At 42.2% G+C, this 20927-nt stretch overlaps 1 protein-coding gene across 2 annotated transcripts in view; it reads right to left on the bottom strand.

Moving 5' to 3' along the window:
- CDC73 (cell division cycle 73) overlaps window positions 1–17799 on the bottom strand; it is a 164333-nt gene extending 146534 nt beyond the window's left edge. For both annotated transcript variants that reach the window (XM_073356725.2, XM_073356726.2), the window contains exons 1-6: window positions 17593–17799; window positions 9387–9492; window positions 5766–5835; window positions 4923–4985; window positions 4781–4833; window positions 1853–1941 (exon numbers count right to left, since the gene is read on the bottom strand). In XM_073356725.2, the coding sequence (XP_073212826.1) occupies window positions 1853–1941; window positions 4781–4833; window positions 4923–4985; window positions 5766–5835; window positions 9387–9492; window positions 17593–17723 (512 nt within the window). In that variant the 5' untranslated portion in view covers window positions 17724–17799. The remainder of the gene's footprint in view (window positions 1–1852; window positions 1942–4780; window positions 4834–4922; window positions 4986–5765; window positions 5836–9386; window positions 9493–17592) is intronic.
- Between the last annotated feature and the right edge of the window lie 3128 nt (window positions 17800–20927).

Here is a 20927-nt window from a genome sequence, read left to right as displayed (position 1 = left end):
GCCTTTAATTGCACCTACGCAATTTATCAACCTTTATACCAACCTTCCTTTATCAACGAAAGGTACATTTTATCCTGGATTTAGGTGTTATTTGTGGATTCTAGACCATCACTTCACCAGGCTCTGAAAGTTCTTTCAAAGGTAGTGGTTAAGACGAATGTACGAATAGTAACAAGTGAGGCCTCCCTATCACACTGTCTGTACAGTCTGAAGAAATTTCACTTGATCGTGAAAAGATATTTGCTGAAGTCTTGTTCACTGTGGCATTCATAACAGTATCTGAGCTCCTCACAAACTAATTCATCCACCACATCCCCTTCAGATTTGGGAGTGTTATCCTCCATTTTACAGCTGGGGAACTGAGGCACAGAAGAGATTAAGTGACTTGCACAAGGTCACCCAAGAGGTCTGTGGCAGAGATAACTGAGTCCCAGTGCAGAGCCTTAATAAGACCACTTGTCTGTCCATTTGCATTTCTATATAAGCTGACATAGAATGTGTTTAGAGTACAACTCTGACATTCTCAATTACTGAATTCTTTAGGATGAAGGGACAGACAGAGAAGTGATATACCTTTTTGCTCCACGAACTGGGACTGCTCCAATTAGAGCTCTAGGCTTTTTTGAATAGTTGGTTCAAAGTATTTTAGGGGAAGGCGGGTATTTTTGTAACTTTTCAGAATGCTTTTCTTACTAAGAGCTCACCACTTCTAGAAACATTCTGCCTGGCTCTGAAGTGGACTGTTTGCTCTAGAACAGCTTGGGACCTTTTAAATTTTCTCACAGTTGAGAAGTGCTAGAATGAAGAGACATCTAAATGCTCTGTCCCTTCCCCCAAGTCTCTTGAGTTTTCTTATTCAATTACCATCTGACATATTCTCCAATGTCAAACCAAAGATGTTTGGAAATATAATAGAGTCCTTGCTCCATGCTTCAGCAATCTGCTCTATGGAACTAGGATGGGCCAAGGACAGAACTTGGAGCCATCCTGGGGTAATAATAAAAGGATAGGTCTAAGCAAGGAGAAAGAGGGTGGAGGGAAATGATGGGCAGTTATGCCCACGAAACCTAAGGCCTTTACATCAGCCAGGCTTTGTCATGGGTCCATCAGCTTCTCTGCCCAGCTTTGGGGAAATCCAATTTAAGGCTCCGAAGGATGTTCATCTGTCTCCCTACAGAATTTTGTAGAGGCACAAAGGAAAAGGAAACTGCTGAGCTATTTGAATCCTTAAGATGCTGATGACTTCTTGTGGCAATGAAACTGCACTGTCCTCCAGTTGTTCCATTATTCCTTCCTTCTCTGTATGTTTAGCAGAGCTTCATCTACACATATTATGGAAGAGCAATCCAATTTAGAGAGCTTATAGGAGACTCATCTGCCCCTCAGCTTGCTTCTTGCAAGGTTTTCCTCCTTCTTGAGGCAAAGTGGACACACAGATTCCTCAACAACTTTGGGTGTTGTTTTAAATGCAGGAGATAAAGGAAAGCTTCTGTCCTCTACAGTGTTTCTCATTTTATTAGCTCGTCTATATAATACTGTGGCAGAAACAGAAGGAAAAAGGAAAATACTAGTCAATGAGACAAACCAACAGTCTGATCACTTCTGGGTGCGGACTGATCAGTCACTGCTGTGAAGTTACCCCTCCAAAACAGGAGTCTGACCTCCAATCACATGAAGCTCTGCCACAGTCTGATGGCTGACATTTTTCCACAGACCGTTTTTCTGCAGAAATCCAGGGAACCCCTCAGTGGAGCTGCTGGACATACACTTGGGAACAGTTGAAATAACTGGTCTGCTTTACAATCCTTAAAACTAGCAACTACTACCCCAGGAGTGAAATAAGATTTCTTACCTGATCTGCTCTGTCTGCACAATACCTTCTTTATGCCCCTCCAACCGAGCTGCCAGCCGCTCCTTGTCAAGACGCACACACTCTTCATCCTAGTAGCAATAGCAATGTTTATATATAAAGCAGCTTCAGTACAATTTCTCTGCCCTCTCTGAAAGTGAGTAAGATTAAAAGCTGATTTCTGTGACGTTTTAGATGTTTAACTTTTTGTGACTAAAGAAATTCCTTGCCAATCTGGTATAGTTTTGTAGCCATGCTGCATGGATGGATTGCGGAGTGGCAGACTACTAAAAATTGACTCTTGAAAGAGCATTGAGTAGTTAAAAACTAAAGAAAGCTACAAGTCACCTCTTGAAAGAGATAGACAATTTAGAGAATGGCTTTTATGTTGGCTGCCAGAGCACATATTTCTTGAAATATGGAATTCCATCACCTCACTTCCCCTCCCAAACAAAATTTAAGTGATATTTAAAATCTGCACAGATATTTAAGTGATGTATTAGCATAGAGAAAGTCAAATTTAGTCTATATCTCGATGTAGATCCTCTCCAAATGGCACTCCCAAAACAAATTAAAAGTAATTAACTAGTGTTTAAAAAAAAAAAAAGCCAGATTCTCTTGTTTAACTGTGCTTAAGGCAGAAATGTAGTGGGAAGAGGCAGCAAAGGTGGACTTATGCCATCTTTTCAGCTTTTTGAACAGCTTCTCATGCCACTGCACCCAAGCACAAACCATGCTCCAGTAAAATGTCTGTCTATTGAAAAACTGATGTGTTTGCAAAGACTAGCTCCTTCTGAGATGCAAATCCATAGTGACAGCTGTAAACTGATGTGGCAGCTCCCTGTTTTTTTACACATAATTGCAAGGCATAAATGCTAATTGAAAAAGGGGCTCCCAGACGTTAGTGTGAATTAACGAGGTTGTACTGTATGCTCCCTATTAAAAGGTGAAGAACTGAAGTCAAACATCTGTGAAAAATGTTAACATACTGATGTGGGCCCCTTAGCGGAAGATGTTTATCCAAGAAAGCAACAACAGAAACACAGCAGAGAAACATTAACTTTAAAAAACAGGTACTTCTCTGCCCCGCCCCAGTTAATTTAAAATGTGTCTAACTGATTTTTCAAAAAGATTATTTGCATCCATCAAGTTGCACCCAACAAATTATTTGCAGTGACCACTAATCAGCACTGGTTAGCCTCAAATTAATTAGCTTTTAAGTATTTTGTTATTCAAAAGGCCAATAAGGGTTCATCAGCAGGGTCGGTAAATCAAGCAATCACACGAAACAGGTAGGCCACAGGAAAGAATGAAGACAGAGAGGATCCATCTATAGTGCAAGAACCACTTTTCAGAGGACCTGGTTACAGATGGGTGATAGAGAGTGTCTCCTGAAGGTAAAAAACAGCTGCACAGACCAAGACTGCAGCATAGTTCCAGAATATACTTAAACCAGAGTTTAGTCTACACAAGCCAGAACTGTGTCCAGAGATTACTGGGTGCCCATACTGTGCTGCACGGGTCTTGGTCTGTCCAATCTTGTTTTAACTATATCACAACATGCCTGTGATGTAAACATAAAAAATGGGCAAAGTTGTGGCATTAGCACAGACAAGCCCTTAAAGTGAAGCTATGTTGTATGCTTTTCTACATACATCTGAAAATGGAACAAAAATTGGTGAAGAGACGGTTAGTAAGTCATATTACTGATATTAGTGCTGCTTTAATCACCCATCTAAGCAGCATCAGGCTAGTGAAAGAGTGAAGAGGTGGAATAATTTGTAGTAGCTTCACTAATGGTGAGCAGATCTAATCCACTTTATCAGCAATGGTACCACCCCTCCTAAATCTTTTGAGGATGATTGTACTGTAAGACAAGTTACTTTCTGTGGTAAAATAACGGACAAAGCCATTACTTTTCCACAGCAAAATGGTAAAAATAAGTCATGGTTTTAGTTTAAAATAGGCCAAGTGACATTACAATATAGTAATTGTTTGCTATGGGAAATAATAATAAATATTTTTTTTTATAAACTAGTAGGAATATTTAGTAATATTTAACTGGTAGTTTCAAACCACCTAAAAAGAAACCTATAATACACAGGACATATGTACAGCCAATTTCATAGAGGAATCTTAGCAACCAACTGACCAGAATGAGACAAAACAGTAACTGAGGAAAAAACGTATCAGATTTTGTCACAGAATCATGGTCTTGACTAAGTAATGCTAACCACCTCCTAATTGAATAAATAAATATATATAATATATTGCTTTGAAGATGCACTCGTGTAAGTACACCATTAAATGAACTACCAGGATATCGGGCCAGACTAATGGTAACAATGGGGGACTGTAGTTTCACATGTTACCAAGAGCACTGCAGTATCAGAACAGGTAAACCAAGTATGAGAAGGAGCCATGAACAAACACACCTAGAATAATGATAGGAAGACGTAAATTAAATGTCAAATGCTTTGGCCTTGAATGGAGAAGTAGGAGTAGCTACATGTTAAGAGGGTGAAATGTGCCTAGGTTTTGTTTTTTTTTTCTTTCAGTAAATAGGATTTAGGTCCCAATCCTTCAGCCCTTATTCAAGCAACTAGGCTAACTTCCAAACATGTGATACAAAATATACATCCATGATCTATAAAGTTGCAGATTTCCCCTCTTATACTACAGACCACTTAAGTGTGTTAGAATTTAAAGCCATTAAAGTCAAACATCAAAGTTCAAAGGACAGGCTGAAATTCCTGCTAAGTCTTGGTGCACAGTCTCCATTTAATTCAAATAAACAACTCCCATTCACATTAATGGGAGAAATGTGTGAACCTACAGGAAAGGAAGTTTATCTAAATTACAATATCAGGTAAGAAAATCTAGCTAGTCCCAGAAGAAACTCAGATGGATGACGTTAGTCATTTGCATTACCTCTATTCTTGGTTTCTTTGCTTCTGCTAATATTTCATCTGCTGCTCTTTTAACTAAAGGAAAAAAAAGGTAATTAAAAATGCAGGATTGTGGTGGGCTTTCATAAAATTCATGCCAACACTGCTTAGCAGTTAAATCATACCTTGAGTGGATCTCTGAAGACCAATTTCAAGTGGTGCACTTCTGTCTATACTTGATGACGTTGCTAAGGTTCAAACACAAAATTTTATGTAAGTATTCAAACATGTGAGCACAGGAAGCAAACAGCACCGCAACAGTAACAAATATTTTGTAACCTGGAATCAAGAATCTCTGTAAATTCACTTACATTTGTAAGAGAAAATTAAACTAATGGCAAGTTTGAAATAAAAGCATGCTTATCATACATATCACAAAAAGCGAGTAGCCTCAAATTCCAATTTACTAAAAAATACTAAAAGAAAAACTACAGAGAAAATATTGAAAACAACATGCATTAGTATTTATCTACAGACATGCTAACATCTTCAAACACCTCTCTTCTCTGACTACTGGTAACCTAGATTTTAATGCTGGAAGACCATATAAATTGCTATGTTGCTAATGAATAACTGTTAGCATGTAATAGATCATATTTTAGCATACTTTGGGACTCATACTCTCAATTCTGGTATAGTACGTGTGCGGTGTTACTGAATAGGTCTTTGTCACACTCTAGAAAAAGGTAAATGCACATCCCTACCACACAGCAGCATTAACATCTGAAGAAGCTGTTGGCTCAGCTCAGTTTGTTTTATCATATAGCTACTAATGACACAGAGATAGAGAAGTGAAATTTAGAACAAAGAGGTGGAAGAACACCTGTAAGCCCATTTGAACAGGCCTCATGTACTCCAACATATATACAGGTTCATATATCCATTCTGGTTTAATCTCCCCTCCTGACTGCAAAAGTGAAACAATAAAATACGGTATAGCTGTGCTAAAAAGGAAGAACTTCACTCACATGTTTCCCCATTTAGGTATGCAAGTAGATCTTTTCTGTCAGGTCTTCTTACCACAGGAATGTTTTCAGTCTGAAAAGAATTGAAGATTTTATTTTAGATAGACCACATCCAAAAACAGGATGACTCAGAACAAAACCCTAAATAATATGACATGTATAAAGTTTGTGGGGAAGCCATTTTCTTTATTTAGAAGTTGCTGTTCACAGATACAATTTATTTACAATATAATTTGTGTAAGATCTGTTAGAAATGGAGAGCTGGAGAATCCTCAACAACTTTACCCACAGTGCTTAGTAACTACACAACCACATGCAAGCTGCTTTTGTGAAAAACTGTTGTTGGCAACACATGACAAAACAGAACCACTAAGTGTCATATCTTTTTTCTTTTAAATTGTTCACAAGAATGATCTTATTTTTCATAAGTTTTTTTTACAGTAAATCTGTTGAGTATTTGAGTATAACATTAAGCATTTGCACATAAAGCAGTGCTTCATCAGGAAATGAATTATTTCATAAAATGAACCAAGTGAGGAAGGCTTTTCTCTTAGCACTTGCCACAGTTCCTGCATGGTTACACAGTAAACCATAAGATAAAATAGGACGACGAGAAAGGGCTATTAAGCTTTATCTCCAGCCTACCCAAACACTTTCAATAATATATTAAAAAATACAGCTAGCTCCACTTAAATGCATAACAGTAAGTGTGACAGCAGTGTACTGTCCAGGTCAGCAGCCAACAGCTTGCAATTACCTTTCAAGCATCCAGGAACGTACTAGGTACATTACAAAATAAATATTAGGTAGCTGCTCAACATTGGTGGATGCATAATTTATTTACGCTGCATTCAAAATTCAAGGTGCACATGCTATTCTCAACTTAATTACTTCTGATATATCAACGGCAAGATTGGGCATAGCATTTAACATCTTGGCTCATTTCTGGGGTCATCTATGCCACCTCAAGTAAAATTCTGGTCGACAGATTTAATTCTAAATCTGCTAGAATCTCAGACTAACCTATTATTTTAGGCACCTGAGCATTTTGTTCCAATTTACATCACAGCAAATAGCTACTATTTGGATTTGGGTGTAATCCTTTTGCATGCAGTATGTCGACGTAGTCTTATGATTATGTACCTAAGCAGAGCGTAGAATAAACTAAGTTACCTTCAAGTAAAGTCTACTAGATGGAAATACTCTGCAGGTAAGCAAATGTTTAGCCTAAAAATCTTTAAAGTATCCCTTTCAGTTTAGTTGGTTTGTCACAAACATAGGCTATCTGAAAAAAACACATTTAAGTTATAGCTAATCAAGAACACATATCTGATCCTACATTTTTGCAGGGTCAGCCTTTCCCATTTTCATTTCAAGTTACAAAACACCATTTATATTTCTCCTACTAAATCAACTCCAGGTTACAGTTAAGCTGTTAAAAATAAAACCTTAAAGATGCTGTAAGTAAAAGACTGATCTTCAAAGGAGCAAAAGAAAGATGGCGGCTATTAATGTACAAACGTTAGTGTTAATCTGGTTCTTTAGATGTATTAAATAGGAATTTTCTGAAAAGATAACACCATATGTAACCAAAAGCCCATGTTTTGATAGCTTTCAATACCAGGGTTTAAATCAGGGGTGGGCAAACCTTTTGGCCAGAGGGCAACATCTGGGTGGGGAAACTGAATGCAGGGCCATGAATATATGGCTGGGGAATGGGAGTTGGGGTGCAGGAAGGAGTGCAGTGTGCAGGAAGGGGCTCAGGGCAAGGGGTTGGGGTGCTGAGTGCGGGAGGGGGCTTAAGGCTGGGGTGCAGGAGGGGTTTAGGGTGCGGGCTCCAGCCCAGCACCACTTATCTGGAGTGGCTTCGGGGTGGCAGTGGCACGCAGCAAGGCTAAGGCAGGCAGGCTGCCTGCCCGTCCCGGCCCCGCACCGCTCCTGGAAGCGGCCAGCACCACATCCCTGCGGCCCCTGGGGGAGGAGGGGCAGAGGGCTCCACATGCTGCTCTTGCCTGCGGTACCTCCCCCAAAGCACCCACTCGCCGCGATTCCCCGTTCCTGGCCAATAGGAGCTGCGGGGGGTGATGCCTGCAGGTGAGGGCAGTGCATGGAGCCCTCTTCCCCCACAGGGGCCAGAGGGATGTGGTGCCAGTCACTTCCGGAAGCGGTGCAGGGCCCGCGGGCAGTAGTTAGCCCACCATGGTTTAAACGATCACTAAGCACATAGCAGTGATGCTATGCTTCAACTGAGACACAGATTAATGAACTAATAAAACACTCATCTTTCTGCTTAGTTTTGCCACTGACTTAAGAAAAAAGAAAGCTTTTTAAAGTATGTTCAAATATACCAAATAACTCCTAGCTGCAAGACTAAGAACGTCAAAAAAAAAAATCCTGTTTTCAAACTTACAAACAAGTAGTAATAGATTTTACATTTAACTCCCTCTTCTCACCTGAGTTCAGAATAGGAGAAGGATGTGTGCACTCAGTTGCCATAACCAGCTCTGCTTCTGATTAACATGCTACCCTTTAGTATTATGCCTACTTTTCCACATGATTTTGTAATCTCTTCTTTAAAACAATGTCAAAGTCCACATTAAGTCCGGTACTCAGTGTGTTAGGCATTATAATTACCGTGAACAGTGACTCAATTTCATTCTCCTCATTCAATAAAAAAATTAAGAGCAGGTGTCAATGATTTTAGACACACAAGATGGGTGTGATGTTGGTGAAAGACAAGCTTTTGAGCTTCACAGAGATATTCTTCAGGTCAAAGATTTTAGTCAATTTCAGTACTTCAGACTAACAGATGCTAACAGCATACAAAACAGCATACATATTTGTACTAACTTGGATCAATCTTAATGCTTATGAAGTATTCAAGAAAGAAGGTACAGGTCACAAAGTGATTTAATTGTACTGTCAATATTGAAGTATTAAAATACTAAGTCCACAAGGCGACAGCCTTTTTCAGCAATGGTGATGATGCTGAAACATATTCTATGCTCTTTTACTAGTCCTGTATTGTTTTCCCTCATGCTACCCCAATCTCAGTCAGCAAGTGGTTTTTACGAGGGGCGGAGGGGGGGACTTCAGAGAGCATGTGTGAACAGGCTATAAACAACTTACCTCATCACTGTTGAAAAAGTATATAGAGCATCAAGGGAAGAACTAAGAGTACTAAAACTGTTCTGCACAAGACTGGAGTAGACATTTGTCAGAAAATGGTGGAGATGTTTCAATATAAAAATGCAGATGGTTTTGATTTTTTGGAAGAGAGGAGATTACTGAACAGTCGTCTGTACCTAAAATTACAGCCTGGCTGTACCAATCAAGTAACAATTCCAGTTAGGTGAGGAGTGAAAATAATAATGCAAGTCACTAAAAACTGCACTTATTGAAGTTATGATGTTTTTACTGTTGTTCATGATTAAAACTATGCCGTACCATGTTGTTAGCCAAGTAACTATCAAGAAACAGCTGAGTATTTGTAAGTATGTTAGTTAATGTCACAGTTACTGTTCTCATTTCCTGAAAATACTAACATGAACACAAAAATTATTAGCTCTCAAGCATGCACCCTCCAACATTATTAAGGAACAAAGTTCCATGTGATTTACTTACTGCAGCACGCCGGACGTAAACAGGATGTGAAAGGTGCACATTATTCAGCAGGAACAAGATAGAGTCCAAAGTGTAGTATTCTCTGGGCTGGCCCTCTTTCCCTGTCCTGTAACATCAAGGAACAGATTTTACTTAGAACCATATTTCCTCACACATATACTCCTCATTAATCTCATTTGATATATCAAGCTATTTTTTTAAAAAGATTGAAAAGCCAGTGATCACATTTGTCAGCATGAGTACAATAGATATTTTATCAATCACTACTCACATATTTACAGCCTCTACATGGAATGGATTCAAAACTCCAAAAGTGTCTGGAGTAATTAGATGTAAGAGAAGAGGCCAACTAATAAAAGTATATAGATGTCAAAAATTTTAACTATAAGATTAACATTTGTTTTTCTTTTTAAAAGTTTTGGAAGACAAACCACTACTTCATTTTTATTCCCCTAATTTTCAAAAGAGCTGCAATAACCTATTCAGACCCTTGGGGATGGGGGAGAGGGGCTGAGCTTTTCAACATCCATTGGGAAATAATTCAAAGTGTTCTCCAGATGACTTGCTCTGGAGATAGACATGTAAAATCTCTACTGTAAAATCTATGTTAATGAAGAGCTCAGAAACTTCACAAACCGAGTGTATCCTAAAAATCTGAGGTGCAAGAGAGTCTGGATACAAGCAAAATTTTATTAAGGGATCCTCATAAGGAACATGATAGGAAGTTATTCAGAAGATAAATCTATTTCCTTCATACTGGTTTACAAATTTATATTGGACTCCCAGATTGCTGGCATAAACACAGCTACAAAAAGCATATTAGGAGTTCAGCCTGATCTTCAAAGTAACATCTCTTCTGCACAAGCATAAACCACTTCTCCAGCATATCTAAAAAAAACCCTAAATAGCTTTTCCTGTGCCTTGTGACCAACTATCAACCATGTAGGTAGCACCTAGGGCTTGAAAACTGCACCCCAGAAGCAGCACACTTACTAAGAGAAGATGGGGGCATAAGACATCTGCAGAATTTTACCCTATTGAGCCTTTATGCTTTAAAGAGTACCTACCAAATATGAACCAAGTATAAATCAATGTAGTGATGTGGTCCCAATATTCCAGACACCTCTGCCTCTACAGGTACTATAACTGTTGCTTTACTAACCAACAGTAGAGTGAAAATAACCAGACTGGTCAGTTTCAATGATACTATCCAGAACCACAGATCAGCAGCCAACCTATCAAGAATCATACTGGTGGGGGAGGGGGGGTACAGCTTCAAATTGGTTAGACACATACTAGCCAAGAACTGGTTTTAAAGCTAGTGCCCACAAAGCCAGGTTTTGGGATCGGTACCCTGGTAGAAATCCCAGCAATCAGCCATCCCCAGGAGCTGATGATGTTGAGAGGGAGGGGGTGGACCCAAGTCACTGCCCCAGCAGCTTACTGATGGGGCCCCTCACACTTATTTTCATCTTTTTTTTTTTAAACCATTAGGTAGTAGATGTCTAGAAAATGTCTTGAATTGAGGAAGAGCTTTCATTACTACCAGGGCTCAACATCCCCCAGAAGTGAGGTCTTCCACAACAAATACCTGCTTTGTGCAGTAGTGCTAGCACTTTTTTTTGTTTTAATCATTTTAGATTGCCCCATTGTTTCTTTGAGCTACCGTTTATTCCTATGTGATCAGGCATAATAGGCATTTTAGTGTGAGTTTGAAACTGATCAATAAAAAAACAGAAAAAACTGCTAGACCTCTATTACTACTCTGGCTGAGGATATGGTGTTACAAGACCACATTCTGACTTGCTGATTAGGCTATTTCGATGATCTAATAGCCATCACCACTCGCAACAGTGCACTTCTGGTACTTCACTGGTTACCCCCAAGAAAAAATTCCTACTCCCATTATGGGTGATGGGGAAAGTTAATACAGAGCAAGGACACTAAGATAAGTCACATTAGCAGGCGGAAGAAGAAAAGAGATAGGTAGGATGAGTGAGGAAAACCAGTCTGAACAGCACTTAGATGGAAGGGCAAAAAAAAAATGTCATTCAAGCAGCAGTTCTTAGTCCTTTTAGACACTTCAGACTCACTTTGTAGCCCAAAAGCCAAATGGCAGCTTGGTCAATAAGCAAAGTATATAAATTAAAAATGAGCTGGAAGCGGCTGTTGGGTCATAAGCTACTGCTGACAGGGCAAGCAAGTCAAAACAACACAGGGACCTTGAAAGAAAAAAAATATTAGAATGTATAATTTTCCACACTGTTATCACTTATCCTTTTTATAGGCACAACTTCTCGTAGTAGAAGGATGTTATATAAACCCCACAATGTGGTTTTTTTTTTTCAAAACATTTTCTTAAATGAACAGAAATTAGCCACCCCAGGGTATGTGTTACTAGATTAACACTGCACTTCTTGGGCAGTTGAAGGCATTTGGACCCAGGTCTTACAATGCATCTAGGTGGTTTAAATGTCTACGACCACCTCAATAAACCATGCCAGGGTATGCAACTGAATACATGCCAAGACTTTGCCTAAAAACGATAGTTAAATTTTAATTCCTTTGAAAGTCCATTCCTCTCCTTGTTTACATGTCAAGACCTAAACTGAGGGTAGCTTGCTGCAGTTGATATCAAAAACACCCAACGCAGCACAAGGACCAATCCATCTTCTACTTTTGGTGTTAGTAATGCCATCAAGTGTTTCAAAAGAAATAAAAAGTCCTGAATTTAGGCCTGTACAAACACAGTATTTTTCATTCACCTTGCGCATCTCTCCACTTACATGCAATTCCAGATTAACAATTTCATGCCATATTAGTAAAAGAAAGTATTTGCATTAAGCAAGAGCAAAAGGGGTTTTTTTTTGTTGTTGTTTTTTCTTAAACCAAACACTTGTATTTCCAGTTCATCCATTTACCCTCAATCTGTAGATGCTAAGAGTTCATTAATCCACCGGACTACTTCCTATTCTCTTTCACACTGGAAGATGTGAAAGATATTGATTTTTATTGGAGTGCTTAGTATAAAAATGTATCCCTCATGCACAAAAAGAAAGTAGTAACATGGACAGCCTGTTACTTGAAGAGAAGGATCTATCTTCAGAAACACACACGTGCAAATTACACTGTCTATTACAAATTACAGCAACAGTGAACTAGCTGTTCACTATTCACTAACCTCAACTATAGAGATTGCCCCTTCTGCGGGCTAAGTAGACTGCACAAAGGTCTTTCTCTGGATCTACTTGTCTGCCCCCTTGGCTCAGCCTTGGCTCTGTAGTTGCCTTTCAGGAACAACAAATACCAACTAGCAGATCAGAGGCCAAGAAACAACTTCACACACACACAGTTTACTAACCATGTGAGTGTAATCTACTTAGCAGTGAAAGAATAGTAAAAGCAATTTTAAAACTGTCCCGTGTCCACGGAGAAAAAACACCACAATTGGGTTTAGAAGACAGCTAAAGAAAGGATTTTAGAGCAAATGTAATCCTTTGGAAAAGTGCTGAATTACTGGAAGTGAAAGCTCTATTTATTCACAGAATACATACAGTAGCAATAGAAGCTTCCCCATATTATCTTGATAATGAACCTAAACTTAATTTTAAGGCTCACAGAATAGTTTTGTCTCCATGACTATGCAGTTTTTGACCCCTCTGTCCAGAGTGCAAGGAGGGCAATTAAGTGAGGGCAAACACCTACTACATATTGGACTGAAACCACAGACCCTTTGCACAGTCAGGCATTAAGAACTATGAACAGGGACTGGATTCTCTCCAGTAACCTAAACGTAAAGAGGTCTGAATCCTATTACTAATGTTCTAGTCCAAGTGGATCCCATTCACCTACAAGAATTGAACAGTTATATGAATAATTATTTAGTCTAAACAAAGATTTGAAAAATTTACTGGACTCCTTCCACCAAGGCTGATATAAAATATAGGGAAAGAACACCCACCAAGAAGGTCCAGAAAACATCAAATCCTCACACTGCTAAGAAAAAAGAAACAGATTCTCCCCATGGGGCTATCCTTGGACCCTGCTCAAAGCACCTTCTTTTGGATCAGCCTCCCCTCCTGTCTCCCAAAAGACGTTTTTTCAGACAACCAAAAACTCTTGGTTCTCCCTTCCACACACCCAGAGCATCTCGTCCACAACTCTTCTTCCCTCAGCCCCACAACTACAGCGAGGAATAGAACTTTACTATTACTTGCCTCAATCTGTTTTGGATCCTCCTCCCCTGTGAACAGTTCTTGTGCCTGCCTTAGACACTACTTGAAGCTTTCCTAAGCAGCAGCAGTTACACTGAAAATATAGTTTACCAGCATAGTGGGGGATTGTAGATGTGATGTATCTTGATTTTAATAAGGCTTTTGACAGTCCCACATACTCATAAGCCAACTATGGAAATGTATTACATTTGAAATTACTATAAGGTGGGTGTGAAATTGGTTGACAGATCATACTCAGCGAGTAATTATCAAGAGGTTGATGTGAAACTGGACAGGCTGTATGCAGTGGGGTTCAGGAAACATCAGTCTTGGGTCTGGTGCTATTCAATAATTTCATAAATGACTTGGATAATGGGGTAGAGAGTACGCTTATAAAAAACTGCGGACGACACCAGCTTGAGAGGGTTGCAAGCATTTTGGAAGACAGGATTAGAATTCAAAACTACATTGACAAATTGGAGAATTGGTCTGAATTCAACCAGATGAAATTCAATAAAGACAAGTGCAATATACTACACTTAGGAGGGAAAAAAATAAATGTACAATTATAAAATGACTGGTTAGGCAGTTGTACTTCTGAAAAGGGTTAAAATGGATCACAAATTGAACATGAGTCAAAAACATGATGCAGTTGTGAAAAAAGCTAATATCACTATGAGGTATATTAACAGGAATATTGTATGTAAGAAAAGGGAAGTAATTGTCCTGCTCTGCTCGGCGCTGGTGAGGCCTCACCTGGAATACTTTGTCCAGTTTTGGGTGCCACACTTTAAGATGTGGACAAATTGGAGAGAGTCCAGAGAAGAGATACAAAAATGATACAAGGTTAAAAAACTGGATATGTTTAATCTAGAGGGAAAAAAAAAGATATCAGGTCCCGCCTCAAAGTCTTCAAATATGTTAAGGTCTGTTACGAAGAGGACGGTGATCAATTGTTCTCCATGTCCACTGAAGGTAGGACAAGAAGTAATGGGCCTAATCTTCAGCAAAGGAAATTTAGGTTAGATATTAGGATAAACCTTGTAACTATAAGGATAGTTAAAAACTGGGTGAGGCTTCTAAGGGAGGTTGCAGAATCCCCATCACTGAAGGCTTCTGCAAACAGGTTGGACAAACACCTGTCAGGGATGGTCTAGGTTTACCTGGTCCTGCCTCAGAGCAGGGAACAGGACTAGATGACCTCTCAAGGTCCCTTCCAGCCCTACATTTCTATGATGTTAGCTATTCTGCTCTCCAACATAGTTCTGAATAACAGTAATGAAAATGACCAGAGTCTTGTTAAATTTTACTGGTTGCTATTCTGGAAAACTCTGAGCAGGAGACACCCCAAAGTTGTCTCTATGCTTGCTCAAGAAAACAGCACTAAAAAAAATTACTATTTGGAAAGATATCTAAAGCAACCACTCCCCTCCCTTCAATTAGGAATTATCCATTTGGGCAGAATTTATGTGAGGAGAGAAGGGGAAGGAAGTGCATATACAACTCAAGTAGATTTTTGAACACCCCGAAAGAAGGGTAATAAAGTCATACACTTCAGCTTAAAAACTGACTTGTGGAAAGGGTCAGAAACAAATCCCTAACTCTAACCCCATATTAACAGGAAAGAACAACTGGCTAGCTGCTGTGCTTTGGAGGCTAGGATTAAAATTCAAAATTATCTGGACAAACTGGAGAAATGGTCTGAAGTAAACAGGATGAAATTCAATAAGGACAAATGCAAAGTACTCCACTTAGGAAGGAACAATCAGCTACACACATACAAAATGGGAAATGACTGCCTAGGAAGGAATACTGTGGAAAGGGATCTGGGGGTCATTGTGGACCACAAGCTAAAATATGAGTCTACAGTGTAACGCTGTGGCCAAAAAAAAAAAAACTAAACATGATTCTGGGATGTTTTAACAGGAGTGTTGTAAGCAAGACACAAGAAATAATTCTTCCGCTCTACTCCACGCTGATTAGGGCTCAGGAGACTGGAGCATTGTGTCCAGTTCTGGATGTCACATTTCAGGAAGGATGTAGACAAATTATAGAAAGTCCAGAGAAGAGAAACAAAAATTATTAAAGGTCTAGAGAACATGACCTATGAGGGAAGACTGAAAAAATTGGGTTGGATTAGTCTGGAAAAGAGAAGACAGAGGGGACATAACAGTTTTCAAGTATGTAAAAGGTTGTTACAAGGAGGAGGAGGAAAAATTGTTGTTCTTAACCTCTGAGGATAGGACAAGAAGCAATGGGCTTAAATTGCAGCAAGGGAGGTTTAGGCTGGACATTAGGAAAAACTTCCTGTCAGGGTGGTTAAGCACTGGAATAAATCACCTAGGGAGGTTGTGGAATCTCCATCATTGGAGATTTTTAAGAGCACATTAGATTAACACCTGTCAGGAATGGTCTAGATAATTAGTCCTGCCATGAGTACAGGGGACTGGACTAGATGATCTCTCAAGTCCCTTCCACTTCTATGATTCTATGATTGTGGTGGCTATTTTTGACTTCTTCTGAAAGTTAGGGCCACCATTATAAATAGAATACTGGACCACAAGTCTGATCCAGTTAACAAATCTAATGTTCTTTCCCTAATTCAGAAAATCTTTAATAATGTCCCAGACTTCAGATGACCAGCTGAAAGATCCTTGACTGTGTTGTTGCCTCCCCTTTCCCTGCCTATGGAGCTTCTTTGGGAAAATTATTTTCTCTTTGATCTCCAGCTTTCTCAGCACCATTGTTTTTGGAAAAATTGAATGTTTTACTACAATTTAATGACAATTAATAAAGTCCAACTAAAAATCACAGATTCCAGGCACTCATTTTCAAGGAGTACAGGAAGAAAGAGGAAAAAGCAACCCCTTAGCTTTTAGACAATACAATTACTGGGCTAGAAAATATATACAGTACAAAGAATAACATTTTTAAAGTTAACTTTAAAAAATAAAGACACCCTCTTTCTATCTGAGGAGGTATTCACATTGTGAATGTACTTATTTACAATATGTTGTCTCCCAGAAAAATTGGGAGACAAACTATATTAGTATTACAGCATAGAGTGGGCCCCACTAAGGATAGGCCTGTGTGGCCCCACAGAAACTCCTGCAAAGTTCAGAGGCATTCAGATCAGGAATTTCTATCTAGACCCAACTATACTCCCTACAAAAGGAGAGTCTAGAAACACAGCCTCATGAAAGGGTAATTAACAAAGTGAGCAAACAATAGAGAAAACTTAGTACCTCCTACTGAAAGGAAGTGACAAGTATCCTAGAAGCTGTTTTACTACTAATTGCCTAGCTAAGTCAGAAAAAACAACTCTCAAGCCAACCACCCATGCTCAACTATAACGTCCCCTTCTTTAGAGCAGAAGTCTAAAACCCCAACACCTGAAATGGACATAACCCTCTTGCCAGCTTCCGCGGCAGGAAAGTAATCACAGTCTTTCCTTTGAGGGACTGAATCTGCTCTCTCCAGCTGGCTGAATCTGAGAGCTGGGGAAAGCCAGGCTCCTCCCAAAACGAAGGAAAGAGACTTCGCTGTTTGACTTGACATCAAGGCTCCCAGGGTAACAGAAAAGCAACAGGCGCGATCCTCCCCACCAACTAGGACACACCGCGTACAGCCCACCCTCGGCTCCCGCTGGCCCCTCATCCGCGCTCTTCCAGCCGGGACGCTGCAGCAGGAAACAAGGGGCCACGTCCAGCCCCGGCCACCCGGGAGCCTCCCAAGAAGCAACAAACAAACAAACAACGGCCGGTCCCGGGAGGGGAACCGGGCTCCCAGCACATGGCAAAGCCCGCAGTGGAGACGGGACCCCCGAGGACCCCGGAGGGGGGAGGGGCCGGGATCCCGGGGTCCCCCCCCACGCACGCACCAGCTCCCCCACCCCGCCTCCCCGCTCAGCGGTAGCAACTTCGGGGCAGTTTCCACCCCCTGCCCGCATGCGGGGGGAGGGGGGCGGGGGCTGCAGCGGCCGCGCGACTCACCCCCAGATGACATAGTTGGTCTTGACGTTCTTGGGCCAGGAGAACTCGCCGAAGATCACTTCGTCCCCCTTCACCACGATCTCCTTCTTCTGAGTGTTGTACTGCCGCAGCACGCTCAGCACGTCCGCCATCTTCGCGCCGGGCCGCCGCCGCCGCTCCGCCCGGCCCGGCCCGCTCGGCCCCCGCCGCCAGCCGCGTGAGGACCCCGCCGCCAGCCGCTAGGGCCCCGCCGGGCTGCCCGTGCCGAACGCCTGCGCGCTGCCGCCCGGGGGAGCCGCCCGCACCGCCTGCCTCACCTATGTGCCCCTCGCCGCCTCTGCCTCATCTCCGTGCTTCTGCCCCTCCCTCGCCCCCAGTCCGCCTGGCTAAGGTGGCCCTACACGTGCGGCTTTGGCCGGGACAGTCCCCCTTTTTAAGCCCTGTCCCGGATGTCCTGACTTTTTTGGCCAAACTGAGCCCTTGTCCCGTCTTCTCTTGCCAGGTGCAAGTTGCTCTGACCAGTGGGAAGAGCAAATGGCACGTGTCCAGTTTTGTCAAAATAATGGGTTGGTTGCGCCCCTTTACGGGGGGTCACGGAGGGATGGGGCGGGGGGGCTGCGGGGCTCGGGCTGTCAGCCCTGGTTGGGGCTCAGGCGGCCTGGTGCTCGGGCAGTCAGTCCCACCCCAGTCCTGGGCAGCGCAAGGCTCGGGCCGTCAGCCCGGAGCAGGGCTTGGGTGGTCAACCCCAGTCCTGGGTAGTGCAGGGCTCAGGTGAGCAGCAACACCAGGTGGCTTGGGCCGGGTCGGGGGCTCAGGCAAGCAGTCATGGCAGGCAGCTCAGGCCTGTCCCACGTGGTGTCCCTATTTTACTTTGGTAAATATGGTCACCCTACCCCTGTCCCTAACCCCCAAGGCCGAGTGCTGCCCTCCCTCTGCCCCTTCCCCTCCCTGCTGCCTTTCATCCTCGGTATTGCCAACCCCAAATGTTCAAAGATCATGAGTCACACTCACAAAAAATCCTGAGCATGGCTTTAAAATCACAAGATTTTGTAAAAAATAATAGATTTTTATTTGCCTTCAACGTTTGGAGCCTTTAGGGTGCATTGTGGTCACTTTTGAAGCTTTCTCCACAGTCACAAGGGCTAGAAACTTACTTTTTCTTTAAGAATGAAGGCTGGAAACATCACATATCTACTTGACTCCAGGAGCTGGGGTTTGAAGGAGAACAGTAATTATCACAAGACTCATGACAAAATCATGAGAGATGGCAACACTGCACTCAGCCCCACAGGCCTGCGTAGGGTTACCACCTTTCAAATGTAAAAAAAATGGTACTCCACCACCACCACAAGGCAATGCTGCCACAGCCCTAACCCCAAGGCAACTCCGCAACCCATCCCCCTTCAAAAGCCACTTATGCAGAGAGATAACACATATAGATAAGATTGATAATATCATTAATAACAAACGGATATTTGTTTTATCAGCACATTTTGCCAGCCAGCTTTTGTAGTCTGTTTCATTTAGCCAGTCCTCTGAATGTGCAGTTTCTGATGCAAGCTTTTATTTTCGGAGGTGCAGTAGAATCACATGCACCATCACCCTGATCTTCCATTATTTAATATGCCTTGCATGTCTTCTCACTCTCACCTTCTCACATGACTAAAACTGTCTTTCACACACATGAGCAGTGCGCTTGTGTGTTGGTGGGCAGACAGCTGCTGTATTTTCAACAGTTTTGATCGATTATTGCTTAAACTGCAGAAGTGGGAACACTGCACATCTTTAGCTGGACACAGAAACTTTTAACATTAGATATCCCAGTGTACTGTGATAATAATGCAAATCTTTAGATCCACATAAATAAACTGGCAGATTAAATTGTTTTTCTGGCAACTGGCAAATCCACTAAAAAATGGCAAGGCTGGTCAAATACCAGCCAGGTGGTAATCCTTGTCCTGCAGGAGGGGGGCAGCCATTCCCTGCAACCTGGGAGCCAGTCTTGGGTTTACACAAGGTTGCTCTTAGTCTGTCCAGCCAGGCACCAGCCAGCACCAAGCTGTAAGCCCAGCTGCCGCCTGGGGAGCGCATTAATCTTGTGTTATAGAAGAGCTGTACATGTAGAGAGAGACCGGTGGAACGTGGTCCCTTTTATTGGACCGACTTTTGTTGCGGAGAGAGACAAGCTTTTCAGGCCTGGTGTATTTGATCACCTGCCCTTGAGTTCCCAACAAGTTGATAATACAGGCCTTGGTGTCATCAATGGTGGGCCCGGGGCTCACGGAATTACAGCAACTAGCATGGACTTTTAAGATTCTAAGGCCCCTTTTCTGAACCTCTAATAGGCCCTTATAAAGTATCTGTTGTGTGGGTATATCCTGAGAGCATACATGCACATAGGGTTGTCAACTTTGTTATATTTAAAAACAGAACACTCCAGCAGGAGTGCCTGAACCTCCCCTTCCTCACCCCTTCCCCCTGAGGACCTGTCCCTGCCCCATCCCTTCCGCCCAGGCCTCACTCCTGCCCCGTCTCTTCCCCTGAGGTCCTGCTCCTGCCCTGTGCCTTTCCCCTGAGGCCCCCCCCCCCATCCTCTTTCCCCTTCCTTCTGTCGCTCACTGCTTTTTCCGCTCTCCCCCCTTCCCTGCATGGGTCGGGAGGGACTCGCCTGCCAAACTGAGGCTGGGAGCTGCAGCAACCCGATGCAGATAGGTGGTGGCCCTGGCTGAGTAGAGGCTGGCGCGGGTGATGACTCAGCGTGTCTCTGCCTCCCCTGCCCACAGCAGCTGGACTTTGAGTGTCCAGTCAATAGAGCTGACTGGACACTGTCAGGTCCCCTTTTTGACCAGACTTTCTGGTCAAAAACAGGATACCTGGCCACCATATGATGCACACCACACACCCCCTAACTCATGCATCTGGTGAACATTGTATCCCTGCTTGTATTGCTTAGGACCAGGGCCTTGTCTGGTGTATTGCAAACGTCCCTAGGTGCACACCACAGTCATGAGGTAACTGTGTTCTACCAGTACAGGACTACAAATCATGAACTGCAGCTCCAGAAATACAGGCCTGAACCCAGAAAGCTGAATGAACTAATTAGAGGCCATATCTACACTACAGGAGCTACAGCAGCAGAGCTTCGATGCTGTAGCTATGCGGCATGTAGCACCATACTGTAGACATACACTACAGCAGCGTCAAGAGTTTTTCCATTGTTGTAGTAACTCCATCTCCCCAAGTGATGCTGACAGAAGCGTTCTTCCACTGAGCTAGCCAGCCTACATCTGGGGATTGATTAGGCTGCCATAGCTGCAGCACTCAGAGGTGTGGATTTTTCCCACCCAAGTACCACG

The sequence above is a fragment of the Lepidochelys kempii genome, chromosome 8 (assembly GCF_965140285.1).
Source record: "Lepidochelys kempii isolate rLepKem1 chromosome 8, rLepKem1.hap1, whole genome shotgun sequence".
In the NCBI taxonomy this organism is placed as follows: Eukaryota; Metazoa; Chordata; order Testudines; family Cheloniidae; genus Lepidochelys; species Lepidochelys kempii.
This window is presented reverse-complemented; position numbering and strand designations above follow the sequence as displayed.